Here is a 19,361-nt window from a genome sequence, read left to right on the forward strand (position 1 = left end):
AGCTGTAGGAAAAACAGATTTGTGTTTTTTGGGCTATTGACATAAGACATAACGTCCAATTCAGAGATAGTATGCAACAGGGAAAAGGTATGACCATAGATTTTAGTTAACTCTGTATGAACTATTTTGAGTAGCTTAGTTGTTTCAAGTCCAGATGATGCTCAACATTTTGAATTGTACAGTTCTAGAACACCACCATACTTAAAATATATTAACATGCAAATATATATACAGCACACGAATTAGGAACAGGAGGAGGCGGCTCTGACATATAATAAAATTATTACATTCCCACCTAGCCTCAATATCTCTTCAGCAGATTGCTTATCAGGAATCTAAATACCTCTGCTTCAAAAATATTTTTAAAACTGTTTCCATTGGCATTTGAGGCAGGTCATTCCAGTGACCCTGAATTCTACATTCTCCCACAAGAGGAAGCATCCTTTCCACACTCATCCTATCAAGACGCCTCAAGATTTTGTTTCACTCAAGTCTTCTCTTTGTCTTCTAAACTCCAGTAGATACAATCCCAACCTGCCAACCTTTCTTCATAAGAAAACTCAATCATTCCATGTGTTGAATCTTCTCTGAACTACTTGCAACAAATTTACATCCTTCCTTAATCAGGGAGACTAATACTGTATGCAGTACTACACGTGCGGTCTCACGCATACCCTGTGTAAAAGGTTAGGCAATGGCCTAATGATATTATCGTTAGACTATTAATCCAAAGAGCTCTGGAATGATCAGATAGCCTGGGTTCAAATCCCACGATAGCAGATGGTAGAATCTGAATTCAAGTAAAAATATGGAATTGAGAGTTGAATGAGGACCATGAAACTATTGTTGATTGTTGATTGTCAGGAAAAACCCATCTAGTTCACAATGTCCTTTAGGAATGGAAACTGTAATCCTTGAGAAGGGCTTATGCCCGAAACATTGATTCTCCTGTTCCTTGGATGCTGACTGACCTGCTGCGCTTTTCCAGCAACACATTTTCAGCTCTGGTGTGGTCTACATGTGACTCCAGACCCACAACAATGTGATTGACATTTAACTGCTCTCTGGGCAATTAGGGATGGGCAACAAATACTGGCCTAGCCAGTGACACCCACATCCCATGAATGAATAAAGGATATTGAAACATAACCTCTCTAGTTTTGTATTTGATTTCCCAATATAAATACACAGATGGAGAGTGGGGAAAATTCAGTCTGACACATTAGCTTCCTTTTCCTGAATCAAGTTAGTTTTTCAGTTAGACACTCTCTGAACTCCCTGCATTAGCTAAGGTGAGTGTAATGGCCATCAATTAGGAGAAGGTGCAAAGGAAGCTGAAAGGTTGAAAGGTAGATAATACACCTGGACCAGATGGTCTACATCCCAGGATACTGTAGGAGAGAGCTAAGGAAATTGTGGTGATCTTTCAGGAATCACTGGAGTCAGTGAAGGTCCCAGCAGACTTGAAAATGGCTAATGTAATACCTCTGTTCAAGAAGGGAAATTATAGACCAGTTAGTCTGACTTCAATCATTGGTAAGATTTGGATTGATTAAGTCAATATTAAGAATGAGATTCTTGGAAGTGCTCAACAAAATTGAGATGAGTCAGCTTGTTTCATTAAGAGGAGGTTATACCTGACAAATCTGTTAAAATGCTTTGAGGACAGAACATGCAAATTACACAAAAAGGAGCCAGTGGATGTGATCTATTTAGATTTCCAGAAGCCCTTTGACAAAGTGCCACAGAAGGCTGCTAATTAGGATAAGAGCCCACAGCGTTACAGGCAAGATACTGGCATGATACTGCTGACTGGCAGAAAGGAGGGATAAAGGGGTCTTTTTCAGGATGGCAGCGGGTGACTAGTGAATTTTGGCATGGATCAGTGTTGGAATAGCAACTAATCATGTTATATACATTAAAAATCTGGACAACGGAAAGTGTGATAATGAGAGTTCAGAGTCCTTACACCTTGTTAGAGTGAAAGGTAGGGCTGGTAAGATTAGGGAACAATGGATGTATAAAGATATTAAGGTTCTGGTCAAGAGTAAAAAAGAATCAGATATTAGATATAGACTACTGGATTCAAATGAATCTCATGAACAGTATAAAAAGTGTAGGTGAATTCTTAAGAGGGAGATCAGGAAGACAAGAAGAGGATATGATATAGCTTTAGCAAATATGGTTAAGAATAATTCAAAGAAATTCTACGGGTACATCAAGAGCAAGAGACCAACTAGAGAGAGTAGGGCCTCTTAAAGATCAAAGAGATCATCTTTGTGTTGAACTTTGGAGATAGAAGATATTAAATGCACATTTCACAACAATTTTCACTGTGAAGGGAGAAATGGAGTCTGTAATTTCAGTAAAATAAATATTGATGTTTTGAAAACAATTAACATTATAGAAGAGGAAGTGCTTGGAAGTCTTAGAAAAGATAAAGGTGGATAAATATCTGAGACCTGATCTTGTATACCCCAGGATATTGTGGGAAGTTAGGGAGAAAATTGTAGGGCACCTTTCAGAAATATTTATAACATCTACAACTACGGGTGGGGTGCTGGATGACTGGAGGGTGGCTAATGACCTCACAGGGGTTCATAAAATTATGAGGGATATAGATGGAAGGTGCCTTTACCTGGGGTGGGACATATTTTAAGGTGAGAGGAGAAAGATTTTAGAAAAACATGAAGGGCAACCTTTTTACAGAGAGAGTGGTTCATGTGTGAAAAGAACATGCAGAGGAAGTGGTGGATATGGCTAGAGTTACGACGTTTAAAAGACACTTGGATAAATACATTAATAATAAATGTTTGGAGAGAAATGGGCCAAGTGCAGGCAGGTGTTACTAATTTAATTTGGAATTATGGTTGTCATGGACTGGCTGGAACAAAGGGTCCATTTCCACATGTATTGCACTGTGACTATGTGAAGGAACTGAGAGCATAGTTGTTCTCAATCTCACCTAATGCACCTAACCTACACATTTGTGAACACTTGCAGGCAATTTAGCATGCCCAATTCACCTAACCTCTCCATCTGTGGATTGTGGGAGGAAACTGAAGGAAACCCACGCAGACATGGGGAGAATGTACAAACTCCACACAGACAGTCGCCTGAGGTTGGAATCGAACCCGGTGCTGTGATGCTACAGTGCTAACCACTGAGCCACCGTGCTGCCCATGGTAATATAAGAGGTGTTCTTAACAGTAACTTAGATTTTGCAGGGAACTAATAGAATTTTCCTATTGGCTTCAGCACCCTAACAAAGAAACCAAATGAGCCTACATTTGACACCAGTTAGGAACTCTTGGATGCTTCTCTGCATGCTGACCTGCTAAAGGTGGGCCCAATCAGAGCTGGCAGCTTTAAAGCTTCAGTAACCTTCTAGGGGGAAATGGGAACTCCTAAGGCAGCTAAATGAACCAGAAGGTCCTTAACCATGTAAAAATATTTATTTCAGAGCAAAGAAGCCAAAAGGCTCCTTGAATTGAAGGGTTAAGCACTCTTGAGCATCGGTTAGGGTCATGGGCAACCGTTCCTTCATGTAGTTTCTGATATTGAGGGGTGATGTGGTGGGAGGGATCTGCCTCTATTAGGCTGCGTACCTTCACACACAGTGGTGGACTGCTCTGATGGTAACAGACTCCCTCCCTGCTGGTTCCATTCCTGTCACCAAGTAGCTGGGAAAATTCTAATCAATATTGTAGTGGAAAGCAGAAGTGGAAGTTTCTTGTAATGCCCCACCATGTGTTGACATTCTTACTCAATTACAGTTCTTGTAGTTGGCAACCAAACTTTCCAGGAACCATGATCAACTAAATCCTTACTCAAGGATATAACCAAAACCCTCCATAAACCAAAAATATAGTTGACCAGTCAGTACAGATTTCAAAAGTGAAGGCTATTTTGATTAAGTCTATTTAATTTTTTAAAGAGACTGGAGATATATAAAGTGTGTGATTGACATATATTTTATTATCATTTATTTTAGAATTTGGATTTGAGCTAGTTACATGGGAGTGAGAGACAAAACATTATCTATTAGCTTTGTATAAGCAGTAAGAGAAATGTTTGAATCTATTATAAAAGTTGGGATAAATAGACACTTAGATGATAATGATCTGATTGAGCATAGTCAGCATGGAGTGGTGAATGGGATATCATCTTTGTTGAACTTGTAGGAGTTCTTTTAAAGATGTTACTAACAAAATTGATATACGAGAGTTGATGGACATAGTATATTTAGATTTTCAAAAGGCTTTGTTAAAGTCCTCCACAGTAGGCTGCTTAGAAAAATTAAAGCACATGGATAGAAGGTAACGTACCAGCATGGATTAATGATTGGCTAACAGAGAGTAAGAATAAACAGGTCATTCTCGTATTGGCAGGCTGTGACTAGATGTGTCCTGCAAAGATCAGTCCTTGGATTCCAGCTGTTCACAATATATATCAATGTTTGAAGGTTGTAATTGAATGTAATATTTCCAAATTTGTGGAAGATACAAAGCTAAATGGCAATATGTGTTGTGAGAAAGATGCAAAATAGCTTCAGGAGGATTTGGACAGGGTTACTAAATAGGCAATAACATGGCAGATGTAATATGATATGGAAAAAAAAGTGGTCACTCACTTTGGTTGGAGAAACAGATATGCAAAGTATTTCTTAAATAATAAGAGGTTGGAAAGTATAGATGTATAAAGGGACCTGTTGATAAGTCGTTGAAGGCTACCATGCAGGTGCAGCGAGCTATTAGGTAAACTAACAGAAGTCTATTGCAAGAGGATTGGAGTACTCTAGAAATGAAGTCTTGCTTCAATGTATAGGAGCTTGGTTGAAACTCACCTGGAGTACTGTGTTCAGTTTTAGTCTCCTTATTTCAGAAAGGATACTATTGCCATAGATAGAGTGCAACAAAGGTTTACCAAACTTGTTCCTGGGATGATGAACCTGTCTTATGAAAAAAGATTTATTTGAAGAATGAGAAGTGATCTCATTCAAACTTATAAAATACTTAAAGCCATTGATGAAGTAGATGCAGGTAAGATGTTTCCCTTGGTTGAGGAGTCTAGAATGAGGAGACACAATTTAAAAATAAGAGGGATGCCACTTAGGTGCAGGATGAGAAGAAAAGCTTTTACTCAGAGGGTTGTGAACCTTCGGAATCTCTACCACAGAGGGCTGTGGGAGCAGTCTTTGAGTATTTTTAAAATAGAAATTGACTGATTTCTGATTACCAATGTCATACAGAGTTTTGCAGAAGGAATGGGGACAAGGGCATTATGTGCCCAATCAGCTACGATCAAATTGAATGGTGGGTAGGCTCAACGAGTTGAATGCTTTACTGCTATTTCTATGTAGAGTTTTGTCTGTGTCTGAACAGAAATAGTGATTAACTTGTCGGTATTTTTGTAACCATGATGATTTCTTTTTAAAATTAGTCTGAGAGAGAGAGAGAGTTCTTGAAAGCAAATGGGCATGTGTTTACATTCGAAGACTTTTTGTGAGTGAACAAAATATACAATTCTGCATTAGTCTTTCAACTTTGAAGATCAGAGATTTATTTTTTCTTTTGATTAGTTGAAGCACCCATAACCTGGAAAACCTTTTCAGCTTCAGTCTTTCAGAAGTCTTGGCTGAAGTTAGTTGTGTAAATCAGTTGTTCCTAAAGATAGTTTAGAACTGTTAAGAAATTGGTTACCTCTGTGTAAAGGGTTTAGTTTGAAGGTCCAGATTCAGAAGTGTTTGCTTAATATGCTGAAGGGGTTATGTGAAGCTGAGAGAATCTACGCTGAGTGGTACAAAGGCTCAAGGAAGAGGCAATTCAATTCTCCAAACTTGGAGTTGAAACCACAGCCAAGTCAAGTTCTCTGTGTGATAAACAGTAGTGTAAAGAAGTGCTGTTAGAATAAATGGGATTGTATTTCATCATGTATTTCAAAGTCTTTAAACATGAGCTGTATATAAATAATTTGGTTTATTCTTTTTATCTTTATTTTTGCTTAATAAACTTATATTTTATTGTTAACTGTGCAATGCTTCAGAATCAGAGACTAGCTAATAAAAACTAACATGACTGATCAAGCCAGATTTCAGTCTGGAATTTAACTTATCAAATTGTAACATCAGCTTGTACATTACACTACGGTGAATGTTATATATCAAAGACCTTCAATAAAGCAGTGGCTGTCCAAACATGAGTCCTCCAGGTGACTCACAGGTTGGTTTAAGATGCAAGTCATTGATGTAGCCGAGGTTTACTGACAGAACTAGCCAGAACCATCTTTCCTCCAATCACTGGATGTGACACATGTGGCTCCAGTTTGTACAGCACAAGTCATTATAAGTGTGAGCGATGGCGATGTGACTTTATAAGCAAAAAAAATGTTACTGCTACTGCATACAAGTTGTTGGGCTGAAAACAAAGTGGAATCTGCTGAATTTAGAGTCCCACCTAAGAAATGTTGACTTTTCAACCTCCTGATCCTGCCTGGCTTGCTGTGTTCCTCCTGCCTCCTGTTAATCTACTTTGGATTCTAGCATCTGCAGTTTTGTTTTGTCTCCAGCATGGAAGCAGGCATCACCTCATTGGTTTGTAGTGATAATACAAGTGGGTTGAGTAGGATTAGTACAGAGCTGCAGTAAAGTATTGTAAGGTTGAGTCATGATGAAGGTTAGAAATGTGAGGTTAGGGGACTGATAGCAAACTAGAGAACAGATACGCAGAATGGCAAAGATGCGATTATTGCTCACAATATTATTAACAATTCAGAACTATGAAATCAGAAGCATAAAAATGTGCTTGACTCCAAATTGGAATTAAGACTAAGGAAGAATATGTTATGGTAGAAGTAGACATTGACAGAATTGCAGAATGGGCTTTAATTTGCCAAAAGAACAGAGGTCACATGAAGCTGTGAAAAAGTTTGACAAGGTGAATATGAAGTAGGTGTTTCCAGTTTGGAGGAGACCAACAATAGAGACCATAAATAACTCACTCCTAAATCCAGTAGGGAATTCAGGACCAGTAGTTAGAATGTGGAACTCATAGATACAGGAATAGTTTATTTTCTTATTCAGTTAAGGGACATCACTTGCAAGGCCAGAATTTATTGTTTAACTCTAACTACCCTGGAGAGAATAGTGGGGAGCCACCTTCTTAAATATTGCAGTCCATGCAATGCCCATAGTGCTGGTGTTAGTTAGGGAGTTCCAGGATTTCTACCCTGTGACAGTGGAGGAACGGTGATATAGTTACAAGTCAGAATGGTATATGACTTGGAGGGAAGGTACAGATGATGGTGTTCCCAGCATCTGCTACTTTTGCCCTTCGAGATGGCCAAAGTCATGGGTTTTAAAGATGACGTCAAAATTGAAGCAATTAGCACAGATGCATTTAAGGAAAAGGTAGATAGTGTGTGATGGAGAAAGGACTAAAAGGATACGCATCAGGAAGAGTGATGTTGGGAGACTCATATGAGGTGGCACAGTGGCTCAGTGGTTAGCACTGCTGCTTCACAGTGCCAAGGACACAGGTTTGATTCCAGCCTTGGGAGACTTTCTGTGTGGAGTTTGCACATTCTCGCTGTGTTTGCGTGGGTTTCCTCTGGAATCGAACCCGTGTTCCACTTACTGCTCACTTTAAACTTGTGCCCTTTGGTCTTATGCATGTCTGCTAAAGGAGAAAGAATCCACATGATCTACTCTATCTATGCCTAATCTCAATCGCAGTTCCACCCTCAGCCTCCTTTACTCCAAGGAAAATGAACCCAGCCTATTCAGTTTCTCTTTATATCTGAATTTTTAAAATCCCAAACAATGTGTGTATCTCCTCAGCACCTCTTCAGTGCAATGATAGCTTTCCAGTAGTGTGGTGACAAATTAACGGTTTCCAAAAATGGCAAATTTAAGCAGATCACGCAACCAAGGCCCTGATGAGGGTACAAAGTGGGAAAGTTCAAGGGAACATATTTAAAATCATTCATAACTCTATCCCACAATATTAACAAATTAGAAAAATTCAAAATCAAGGCAGAACTGGTTGCTCTCATGATGACAGAACTGTGCAAGTGGCAAAACAATTTTTTTCATATACTTACACAATAGAATCACACTGTTTACAACAATTACTGGAGTGTCAGTGAACAGTGTTAATACTTTGAATTCTATTGTGGGTTATTATCTGTCCTCATTCCTCTGACATTGGGGATTACCAAATATTTTCCCACTGTGACTCAGTTTTGAAAATTGCTGTGATCCCAGAGAATGGACACGTGGATGGGAGAAATTGTGTGAGCAGAGTGATTTGAGAAAGTTTTGGAGGGATAGAGTTAGGAGTGGAGTGGCCTCCTGTAATTTGCAGAAGTTATTTTTATGTCTGTCATGTGTATTTTAAACACTTATTTTCAAGCATTTAAATTACAGGAGGCCACTCCTGTATATCAACAACCTGAAAGAGGCTTTATGGATCAGCAAACAATTACATTACTGAGTGAAATGCTGAAAATGTTGGAACACCATCACTTGAGGCAACGTTTCTTTGCAGAGACCTCCTTTAATGGCTCTGGATGGTTAGCAATTCTAAAATTATCTTCCACACTTATAATATGCTATTTTCAGGCTTGGTTGAATTTAGTAGCATCCAAATATAGAGTTTCAAGTTTCTACAAGGAATAATTCAGGTTTCTTCAGATCCCAAAATTGATAAAGTCGGGAGTCATCTGCTTGGGCAAGTCTGACTCTGATTCTGAAGCAAAAGATGCAATTGAAAACTTTTTAGTAACTATTTATACTTGCAGTGATTGCAATGAGGTCAGCCAAGTAGACCTCAGAATAAAAGCTCCCTGACTGGGATTGTTAATCTGATCCAATCAGGGATCCCTGGCTAACCGATATAAACAGGAGTATCACTGTTTGATCACACAGCATTGCCCTTTGATGTGAAGGGCATCGCTAGTCACTGGCCACTCGGGTGTTTCCTTTCTTCCTGGTGGTGGAAACTGAATAAAGATTTGTGCTCCTTGTGTCTTTCACTGTGTCTCACACCTGCACACACACAACATGGGTGCTGGGGAAAAAATAAGCACTACCGTAGTTAGGCCATAGTGTGGGGGTTTAAAAAAAAGAAAAAAAGAAAAGAAATAAAAAGAAAAATCAACAGGAGTATCAGATGTTCTATTCACTCTGAAAGCCGGCTCTGAGGGAGCTGGATCAGTGTCAAAAAAAAATAAACAGGAAGGTCAGGGGTTCTGTTCATTCTGAGTGCTGGCTCTGAGGGAGCTGGACCAGTGTTGAGGAGTGAAGGACACTGCATTTTAAAGAGAAGAGGGAAAAAAAACAGCAGTATCAGAAGTTCTATTCACTCTGAGAGCCGGCTCTGAGGGAGCGAGATTAGTGTCAAGGACTCTCCAAATGCAAATAAAGGATGACTTGGTGACTGGATACTAGCCTCGGTGGAGTTAGTTTAATACTTGCATAGGATTTCCAAATGTAGCTTTGGTACTCACTAAATTATCGCTTAGAAATAACATTTCCATTCTTGATCATCGTAATCTTATATTGTCATTTTAGTAGGTTTCAGGATTTTGAGCCGATAAGGGTTAATGTGCCTTTGATCTTTTCAGCATCATGTTTTTCCTTTAAATACTAGATATATGTTTGTGTGCACGCATTGGAACCAGTTTTTAAACACTTGTTTGGATGCGTTATGGCACAAACCTCCATGGCAGGTGGGACTTGAAGCTGGATCTTCTGACCTAGGGGCAGGGATACTACCACAACACCACATGTATTTATCCATGGCCCATAACCTTTCAACTGGCCCATGGCACTTTACAGGAAGTAGCAAGAATGAATATTAGGCTATGAGTAAAGATTAGGACAGGTAAATGAGGACTACATCACAGAAATGGGTTTTGAGAAGGTTTTTAAAAGGATAAAGTAGAAGTACAGCAGAGTATAAAAAGAATGTCCCAAAGGGTGGAGCTGAAGTGACTAAATTATTAGCAATGTTGGGGCAAAGGAATTTGGGGTATGGATGGGGGTTAGGAAGATTATAGAGGATGTATGGAGAACCATAGGAAGAATTAGGAAACATAAGCTTGTTGAAAAGATTACAAGGTGGGGAGAGGTGGGGTTTTGAAGAGATTTTCGTATGAGCGTCCGAACAAAGAAATGAAGGACAGTAGGTTACTTGACCCTTCAATCCTGCTCCCCCATTCATTAAGGAAGGGGGGTGGCAGGACATGAAACCATAGACCGATTATCTTGACCTTTGTTGTTGGTAAGATTTTACAGTCCGTTATTAAGGATGCAATTGCTGGATATTTGAAAGTGGATGGTAAAACAGAGTTGAGTCAGCATAGCTTCAACATGGGGAGGTCATGCCTAACAAATCTGTTAGAATTCCTTTTACCTCATGAGGAGGTAATGAGCAAGTTATACAAAGAAGAGGCAGTGAATGTGATCTATTTAGATTTCCAGAAGGCCTTTGACAAGGTGCTATACAGAGGCTGCTAAGTAAGGTAAGAACACATTGTGTTAGGAGTAAAGGACTGCCATGTATAGAGAATTGGCTGACTGGCGGAAAGAGGAGTGGGGAATAAAGAGATCTTTCCCAAGATGGTACTGGTGACTGGTGAGATTCTGCAGGGGTCAGTTTTGGACCACAACTATTTACTTTATAGATTAACAATCAAGATGAAGGAACTGAGGGGCGCTTTTGCTAAGTTTGCAGATGGCACAAAGAAAGGTAGAGGGGCAGGTCGGGTTGAAGAAGTGGAGAGGCTGCAGAAGGACTTTAACAGATAGGATAGTGGGCAAAGAAATGCCAGATGGAATACAATGGCAGATAGAAAAGTATGAGGTTAACCATTTTGGTGGGAAGAATAGAGGCATACACTGTTTTCTAAGTATGGAATAGCTTCAGAAATATGAAGCACAAAGGGGCCCTCATTCAGGGCTCTTTTAAAGTTAATATGCAGGTTCAGTTAGCAGTTAGGAGGCAAATTCAATGTTATTATTCACTTTAAGAAGACTAGAACACAAGAGCCGAGATATACTGCTGAATGTAGGTTTGCTCGCTGAGCTGGAAGGTTCATTTCCAGACGTTTTATCACCCTACTAGGCAACATCTTCAGTGGGCCTCTGGATGAAGCACTACTGATAATTCCTGCTTTCTTATTTATATGTTTGGGTTTCTTTGGGTTGGTGATATCATTTCCTGTGGTGATGGCATTTCCTGTTCTTTTTCTCGGGGGTGGTAAATGGGATCTAAGTCAATGTGTCTGTTGATAGAGTTCCAGTTGGAATGCCATGCTTCTAGGAATTCTCATGCATGTCTCTGTTTGGCTTGTCGTAGAATGGATCTGTTGTCCCAGTCGAAATGGTGTCCTTCCTGTATGTAAGGATACTAATGAAGAGGGTCATGTCGTTTTGTGGCCAGTTGATGTTCATGTATCCTGGTGGCTAGTTTTCTGCCTGTTTGATCAATGTAGTGTTTGTTACAATTCTTGCATGGTATTTTGCAAATGACATTAGCTTTGCTTGTTGTCTGTATAGGGTCTCAAGTTCATTAGCTGCTGTTTTAGTGTGTTGGTGGGTTTGTGGGCTACCATAATGCCAAGGGGTCTGAGTAGTCTGGCAGTCATTTCCAAGATGTCTTTGATGTAGGGGAGAGTGGCTAGGGTTTTTGGATGTGTTTTGTCTGCTTGTTTGGGTTTGTTGCTGAGAAATCGGTGGACTGTGTTCATTGGGTTCTGGATCAATGGTACTGGAAGAGCACAGCAGTTCAGGCAGCATCCGAGGAGCTTCAGCAAAATCGACATTTTGGGCCTGGGTACCCATTCTTTTTGAATACACAGCATAGGTGATTTTTCTCTGCTCTTCGTAGTTCCTCTGTGCTGCAGTGTGTGTGGGGGCTCATTGAAATAATGTTCTGATGAAGCTTCGTTTGTGGTTGTTGGGATGATTGCTTCTGTAGTTCAGAATATGGTTCGTATGTTTTGTTTTCCTGTAGACGCTGGTTTGAAGTTCCCCATTGGCTGTTCGCTCTACTGTAGCAACTAGGAATGGCAGTTTGTTGTTGTTTTCCTCTTCTTTAGTGAATTTTTATGTCAGTAAGAGTATTATTGATGGTTTTGAAGGTTTCGTCTAATTTGTTTCATTTAGTGATGACAAAGATTCATCCACATAGTAGACCCAGAGTTTTGGTTGGATGTTGGCAGAGATGTTTGCTCAAGTCTGTGCATTACTGTCTCTGCGAAGAAACCTGATGTCGGAGATCCCTTGGGTGTTCCGTTGGTTTGTCTGTAGGTTTTGTTCTTGAAGGTGAAGTGTATGGTAAAGTATAGGTCCACTAGTTTGACGATACTGTCCTTGCTGATGAAGTTAGTGGTGTTTGACTAATGTCATTTACAAAATAAGGAGGACAAGAATCTGTGTAGACCATCAAGGACAGGGTTTATGGTCACCAAGACTTTGAGACAGACAGGGTGCCAGAAGAATTTTTAGAGTAGCTTCATTTTTGAATACCATGGCAGAATATTGTGACCACGGACCATGAATATCTCAACCGGAAAACAAAAAGCAAGAGTCAAATAGATATCTTCTAATGTTTCTACCAGGTTCTCCCATAGGAGTTATGTTTATTACACCTGGCATTACTCCATGGAAAACAACACTGCCTGGTGTGGAGAATGGAGCTAATAACCCAGCGATTCGGGTATTTGAGTATGACACAAATACATTGGAAGTCCAGGTAAGTTTGCCCTGTGATTTAAAATCTCAGCACTTCATAATTTTGTTGATACACTTTAAATGCTTCGTCTGTTATTGTTTTCTAGCAAGTAAAAATGCCATACTTTTAGCTATCATGTATTTCAGAGCAATAGGTCCCAAATGTTGTTCCTTGTCTATAGGGAGTTAACTGAAACACTAGTTGAAATGTTACAGTATGCCTCAGTTAGGGAGAAGGAAAAAATTAAATTGAAGTGTCAGCTCCGAATGTTGTCAAGTGGTTGTTTGGTTACAGAAAGGATGTGCATGTTGAATGTGATGCATTCCATTGAGGAGTAGCACAATATATACCCACATGAAGAAAGGTCTCTTATGCAAAGTACATGTCACCACATCTGAAATTATTCAACAGACAATGCCTCAATGAGAGTGGGATAAATGGCATACTTCATTTATACACCAGGAATTCAAAAATTGAGCAATGCATGCCCAGATCTACACAGCCTTGCCTTTACTTTTCGGTAAAATTTTTCTAACTTTGCCTGTGACCAGTGAAACTCTTGTTGGCCAATTCAATGCTGACACATCACAACTCCAGAGTTCCTAACATGATTTAGGGTGGCACAGTGGTTAGCACTGCTGCCTCACAGCGCCAGAGACCCATTTTCAATTCCTGCCTCAGGCAACTATCTGTGTGGAGTTTGCACATTCTCCCTGTGTCTGCGTGGGTTTCCTCCGGGCGCTCCGGTTTCCTCCCACCGTCCAAAAATGTGCAGGTTAGGTGAATTGGCCATGCTAAATTGCCCGTAGTGTTAGGTGAAGGGGTAAATGTAGGGGAATAGGTCTGGGTGGGTTGCTCTTCGGAGGGTCAGTGTGGACTTGTTGGGCCGAAGGGCCTGTTTTCACAATGTAAGTAATCTAAAAAAATCTAATCTTAAAAAAAAGACTGAACTGAATGCTTAGGAATAATATTGAATGAATCTGTTTTTGTCTCTATCTAGGTAATAATGAAAATAGGTCATCACTTAGTCATTGCCTGGATTTCGGGTTGAGAAGAGAATTGATAGAAGTGTCAGATTTGAAAGGTTTAAACAGAGTAGATCAAGAGAAGCTGTTCCTATTAGTGGAAGCAACAGATGCAATGATTTAGGTGATTAACAAAAGAAGCAATGGTCATATAAAGAAAAGCATTTTTATGCAGCAAGTGAGTAGAGCACTCTGCCTGAGCGTTTGGTGAAGACAGATTTTAATTGATGCTTTCAAAGGAAACTAGATAATTGACAGAAGAGAAAAAAAAAATTGCAGTGCTCAGGGAAACATTTGGAAGTGTTTACAGCCGGTACTGACATGACCTGCTGAGTGGCCTCCCTTCTGTACTACAAGTATTTCACAACTCTATAATTTTTGTTTGCACTAAATCCAAAATTGCAATCCAATTCAGAAGGGCAATGACTATTCACTGTCAAAACACTGTCAATCCCACATCGTCAACTTTTTAATTATTTATGATCTTTAGCCACTTGCTGTAATTGATTTATGATGATTGTCATTAATTCATGGTATGTTTACCACAACTATAATAACTATTGATTTTTCTTTAGGATGTAGTGACATATTTCTTCAATTTAAGCTATGCGAATGCAATAGCTCCACTGTGGCAATTGGAATATCGTTTAACAGAGGCATTTAAGGTTCCAGATGGTACAGTTAAGTCAATGCAAACAGTACTGGATAAGTTATACCATGAAAACGACTATCTACAAAAATATTATAAACTTAATTCAGTAAATTATGATTTAGCTAAATGTGACATGAACTGCAGAATTGATCAGATTTGTGCAATCAAGGAAGTTGACTTTGCTAAATATGAAGAATGTGTGAAAAGAGAGAGCTCGTCTTCGGCTCTTACTGCACAAGTGCCTATTATTTCTTTTCTGTTGCTTTCCATTGTGCTCCTCCAATTCTAGCATATACCAGGTCTGTAGAAATGTGGCAAAGTATGAAAATCATAGACATTGTTCAACAGATAATCACTGACTGACTATAATTATGCTGCATGTATGATTGATCTGGATTGGGTCTTTGTTAAACTCAACCAATCCTTTTATTCCTTTCACTTTGTGCACAATTATGCAGCTAAAGGTAATCGAGAAGAGAAGAAATGCAACTAACCTGCATCTACGCAGCCATTCCATGCTGAAAATAATCTCCATGCATACATGTAAAAACAACCAATTTCATGGCATTAATTGTGATCTAGAGAGGGGTGTTCTGTGGTGCAGTGATAGTGCTACCCCTACACCTGGTGGGCCTTGGTTCAAGTCCCACCTGCTCCAGAAGTGTTTAATAACATCTCTAGACAGGTTGATTAGAAAAACAAATTTAAAAACAAAGTGTGAGCCTGGGATGACTCTTGTGGGCCAGTGGAAGTGTCCTTCTAAACCAGGAGGTCTGAATTTAAATCTTACCAGCTCCAGAGATGTTTAATAATATTTCTGAACCAATTTGATTAGAAAATATCTATTTTTGATCTAGTGACTCTAATGGTGTAGTGGCAGTGTTCCTACCTTTGAAACAGGAGGTCTGGGTTCAAGTCCGATCTGATCCACAAATGTGTAATAATATCTAAACAGGTTGATTAGAAAATATGTAAATGGAGTCCGAATCATTACAGCACTGACAATGACAATTCATCTCTTTAAAAGCATGTTGGCTGTCTACAGAGAAATTCAGTCACTCTCATTCCCCTGTTCTATCCTGGTAACCCTGCAGGCCTATTTCCCTCAAGTCCACAAATATCTTTTCAAAAGTAATTGGCTCCATTCCTATTTTTCTCATAGCCAGTATGTTTTTTGCATTTGGTCTTGTCCTGTTTCGACCGTGGGTTCAGTAGGATGATACTAATTAACAAGTTCATTAGTGGTTTTATAAATAATATATATTAAGCAGTGATGAATATATTAGAAACACATGCCATCTAATGAGTGCTGAAACGACTTCAGACATGCTGAACAATGAGGCTCATTGCTCCCTGCCTACTTTATGATGGCTGGCCTGGAGAACTCAAGGTTCTTGGCGCCATTCACAATCTTGGTCCATGATGAATCTCCTGAATAGGGCAAAGTCCCTAATGTGAACACTATTGTGAATCTACGATTACATTTTGTATCATCATCCCATGGTACTTTCAGGACTTTTCCAGAATTCTATTATGTTGAAACAACATGTCCAGGTAGCCCTGTTTAACAGATCTTCAAGACAGTTCCCACTGACAAGTTTGTACCACATAACTATTCTTCAGTCAAAACAGGCTGTGATCATATTGGAAAAAAGTGAAGACTGCAGATGCTGGAGATCAGAGTCGACAGTGTGGTGCTGGAAAAGCACAAGAGGTCAGGCAGCATCTGAGGAGCAGGAGAATCGACGTTTCAGGCATAAGCCCTTCATCAGGAATGATTATGAAGGGCTTATGCCCGAAACGTCGATACTCCTGTGATCACATTGGACCTGTTTTCCAGTATTTTCTCATTTTATTTCAGTTGCTCATTGTCATGTCCAATTAACCCTTAACAATTCCTTGATGGTGTGTTAAAAACATAATTTTTAAGCCTACCAATACGGTTCTGTAACAAGCAAAAATTCAAAAGTTATTCCTCACAAACAACTGTAGCTCTCTAAAATCTAAAAGCAGTGTCCTCTAGTAACTACTGGCAACAACCTTTCTTTGTAAACTTGTCATAATCTGGAACATTTCTAACAGATCAGTCTACAATCTTCATTGTCCGAAGAAGACAATCTGAACTTTTCCAATCTAATCTTGCAGCTAAAATCTCTCATTTATGGAACTATTCTGGTAAATTGCCTATGCAATTTCTCAGTTACTCCACAAACTGCCTAAAAATCTCCAAACATCTGTAATGACTTCAGGTTCAGAATAGATTTTGCTGGAGTAAATGTAAAGAACTTGAATGTTAATCAATGCCTTGAAACTTATGTTCGAGTTACACATCGCTGCTGTACATTGTCAGTTTGTGACTGGAATGTTACCAATGCTGGTGGTTAAACTCATCACATGGATGCTGAGTCAACCTATTCAAGGCAATAGAGAATCTACTTTACGGTAAAGTAAGGGTATGATGAGTGAAGCAAAGAAGTACAAAATAGGAACAAAAACAGAAATTTCTAGAAAACTCAGTAGGTTTGGCAGCATCTATGGAGAGAAAGCAGAGTCAACATTTTGGGTCCAGTAACTCTTCTTCAGAACAGTTCACAACTACTTCCAATACTGCTGAGTTTTCTAGCAATTTCTGTTTTTGTTTCTGATTTCCAGCATCCTCAATTATTTGGTTTTTATTAAGTAGCAACTAGGCATTAGATGAATGATTTCTGCTAAAGAGATGCCAAATCATCAAATGACCAGGTCAAAAGTGACAATATCATCCGATCGAAAGGTAGCAAACAGGATTAAATCTAAGTTATGAAATCCTAATCTCGGTCTTGATTCCACATTCCCTCCCTATCCATATACATCCATCAATTTTATCCTGCATGCATTAAGAGCAAAGTATCCAAAGCACTTTCGAATTAAGAATTTCAAAGATTCTCAATTTTCTCTGAGGGAAGTGATTTCTCTTCTTCTCAGTCTTAAGTAGTTGACGACACATCGAGATGATGCCCCTCATTCCAGACTGAGATCAGATTTAAACATGAGCAGCTCAGATTTATTTTTCCCTTTTTTTTCATGAGATGTCACTGGCCAAATAAGTGTCCACTGTTCATCTCTTGCTGCTCTTGGACTCGTAAATATGCCATTTTGAACACACTGGCTCCAGTGTTTGAGTTCTAAATATCCAGGGGGTGCATAGCGATTGGTTTTTATTTAGATATACAGCACAGAAGCAGAGCCTTCCCTCCAACTCGTCCATGCTGACCAAATATTCTAAATAAACCTCGTCACATTTTCCAGCATTTGGCCCATATCCCTCCAAACCCTTCCTATTCATATACTCATTCAGAAGCCTTTTAAATGTTGTAATTGTACCAGCCTCCTCTGGCAGCTCATTCCATACATGCACCACCACCCTTTGCATGAAAAAGTTGCCCCGTAGGTCCCTTTTAAATTTTCTCCCCTCACCTTAAACCTATGCCCTCTAGTTTTGGACTCCTGCATCCCAAGGAAAAGACCTTGTCTATTTATCCTATCCATGCCTTTTATGATTTTATAAACTTCTATAACCTCAGCCTCTGACAATTCAGGGAAAGTAGCCAGAGTCTATTCAGCCTCTCCCTATAACTCAAACCCTCCAACCCTAGCAATATCCTTGTAAATCTTTTCTGAACACTTTCAAGTTCCACAACACCCTTCCAAAGCAGGGAGACCAGAATTTCATTCATTATTGCAGTTAAGGCCTAAACAATGTCCGATACAGCCACAACATGACCTCCCAACTCCTGTACTCAATGCACTGATCAATAAAGGTACACATACCAAACACCTTCTTCACTATCCTGTCTACGTGCGACTCCATTTTCAAGGAACTATGAACCTGCACTTCAAGGTCTCTTTGTTCAGAAACACTCCTCAAGACCTTACCATTAAGTGTATAAGTTCTGCCTTGATTTGCCTTTCCAAAATGCAGCACCTCTTGTTTATCTAAATTAAACTCCACTTATCGCTCCTTGGCCCACTGGTATATCTGATCAAGATCCCATTGTACTCTGGAGTAACCTTTTCTGCTATCCACTACACTTCCAATTTTGGTGTCATGTGCAAACTTACTGACCATACCTCCTTTGTTTACATCGAAATCAGTTACATAAATGATGAAAAACAGTGAACTCAGCATCGATCCTTGTGGCATTCCACTGTTACAGGCCTCCAGGTTTGAAAAGCAACCCTACACCACCACCCTCTATCTTCTACCTTCGATTATTTTGGAGAAATCATCAACTGCCTGAATTACTATTCATCTACAGATGAAATTGCTAAAAAGGCAGATTCAATAACCTGACCCCTTAAAAACATTACCCTGTAAACATTCTGGAGGATAATATTGACCCCACACTAAATTAGACCAGTGAAATAAATTCTGCAGAAAATAACTTGTCTTCTGTCCATCATCAGCAAGGCACAAGTCATTAGCGGAATGGAAGACTCTTCACTTAATTGGATGGATGTAGTTTCAACAATACTCCTGAAGCTCTACACAATCCAGGATAAAGCAGCCCATTTGATTGGCACCCCAGCTACAAACTTCAACACTCACTCTCTCCACTGATGCAAAGTAGCAGCAGTATATTGCCATAGAACATAGAACAATACAGCACAGAATAGGCCCTTTGGCCCAGGATGTTGTGCCGAACATTTATCCTAGCTTAAGCACCTATCCATGTACCTATCCAATTGCCGCTTAAAGGTCGCCAATGATTCTGACTCTGCCAATCCCACAGGCAGCGCTTTCCATGCCCCCACCACTCTCTGGGTAAAGAACCTACCCCTGACATCCCCCCCCCTATACCTTCCACCCTTCACCTTAAATTTATGCTCCCTTATAACACTCTGTTGTACCCGGGGAAAAGGTTTCTGACTGTCTACTCTATCTATTCCCCTGATCATCTTATAAAC

General features: G+C 39.6%; 1 protein-coding gene across 3 annotated transcripts in view; it reads left to right on the forward strand.

Moving 5' to 3' along the window:
* Nucleotides 1-14,961, forward strand: part of LOC122563518 (acid sphingomyelinase-like phosphodiesterase 3b) — a 64,213-nt gene extending 49,252 nt beyond the window's left edge. For all 3 annotated transcript variants that reach the window (XM_043717343.1, XM_043717341.1, XM_043717342.1), the window contains 2 exons: nucleotides 12,625-12,758; nucleotides 14,338-14,961. In XM_043717343.1, the coding sequence (XP_043573278.1) occupies nucleotides 12,625-12,758; nucleotides 14,338-14,703 (500 nt within the window). In that variant the 3' untranslated portion in view covers nucleotides 14,704-14,961. The remainder of the gene's footprint in view (nucleotides 1-12,624; nucleotides 12,759-14,337) is intronic.
* The last annotated feature ends 4,400 nt before the right edge of the window (nucleotides 14,962-19,361 follow it).

The sequence above is a fragment of the Chiloscyllium plagiosum genome, chromosome 27, assembly GCF_004010195.1.
Source record: "Chiloscyllium plagiosum isolate BGI_BamShark_2017 chromosome 27, ASM401019v2, whole genome shotgun sequence".
NCBI classification, from domain to species: Eukaryota; Metazoa; Chordata; class Chondrichthyes; order Orectolobiformes; family Hemiscylliidae; genus Chiloscyllium; species Chiloscyllium plagiosum.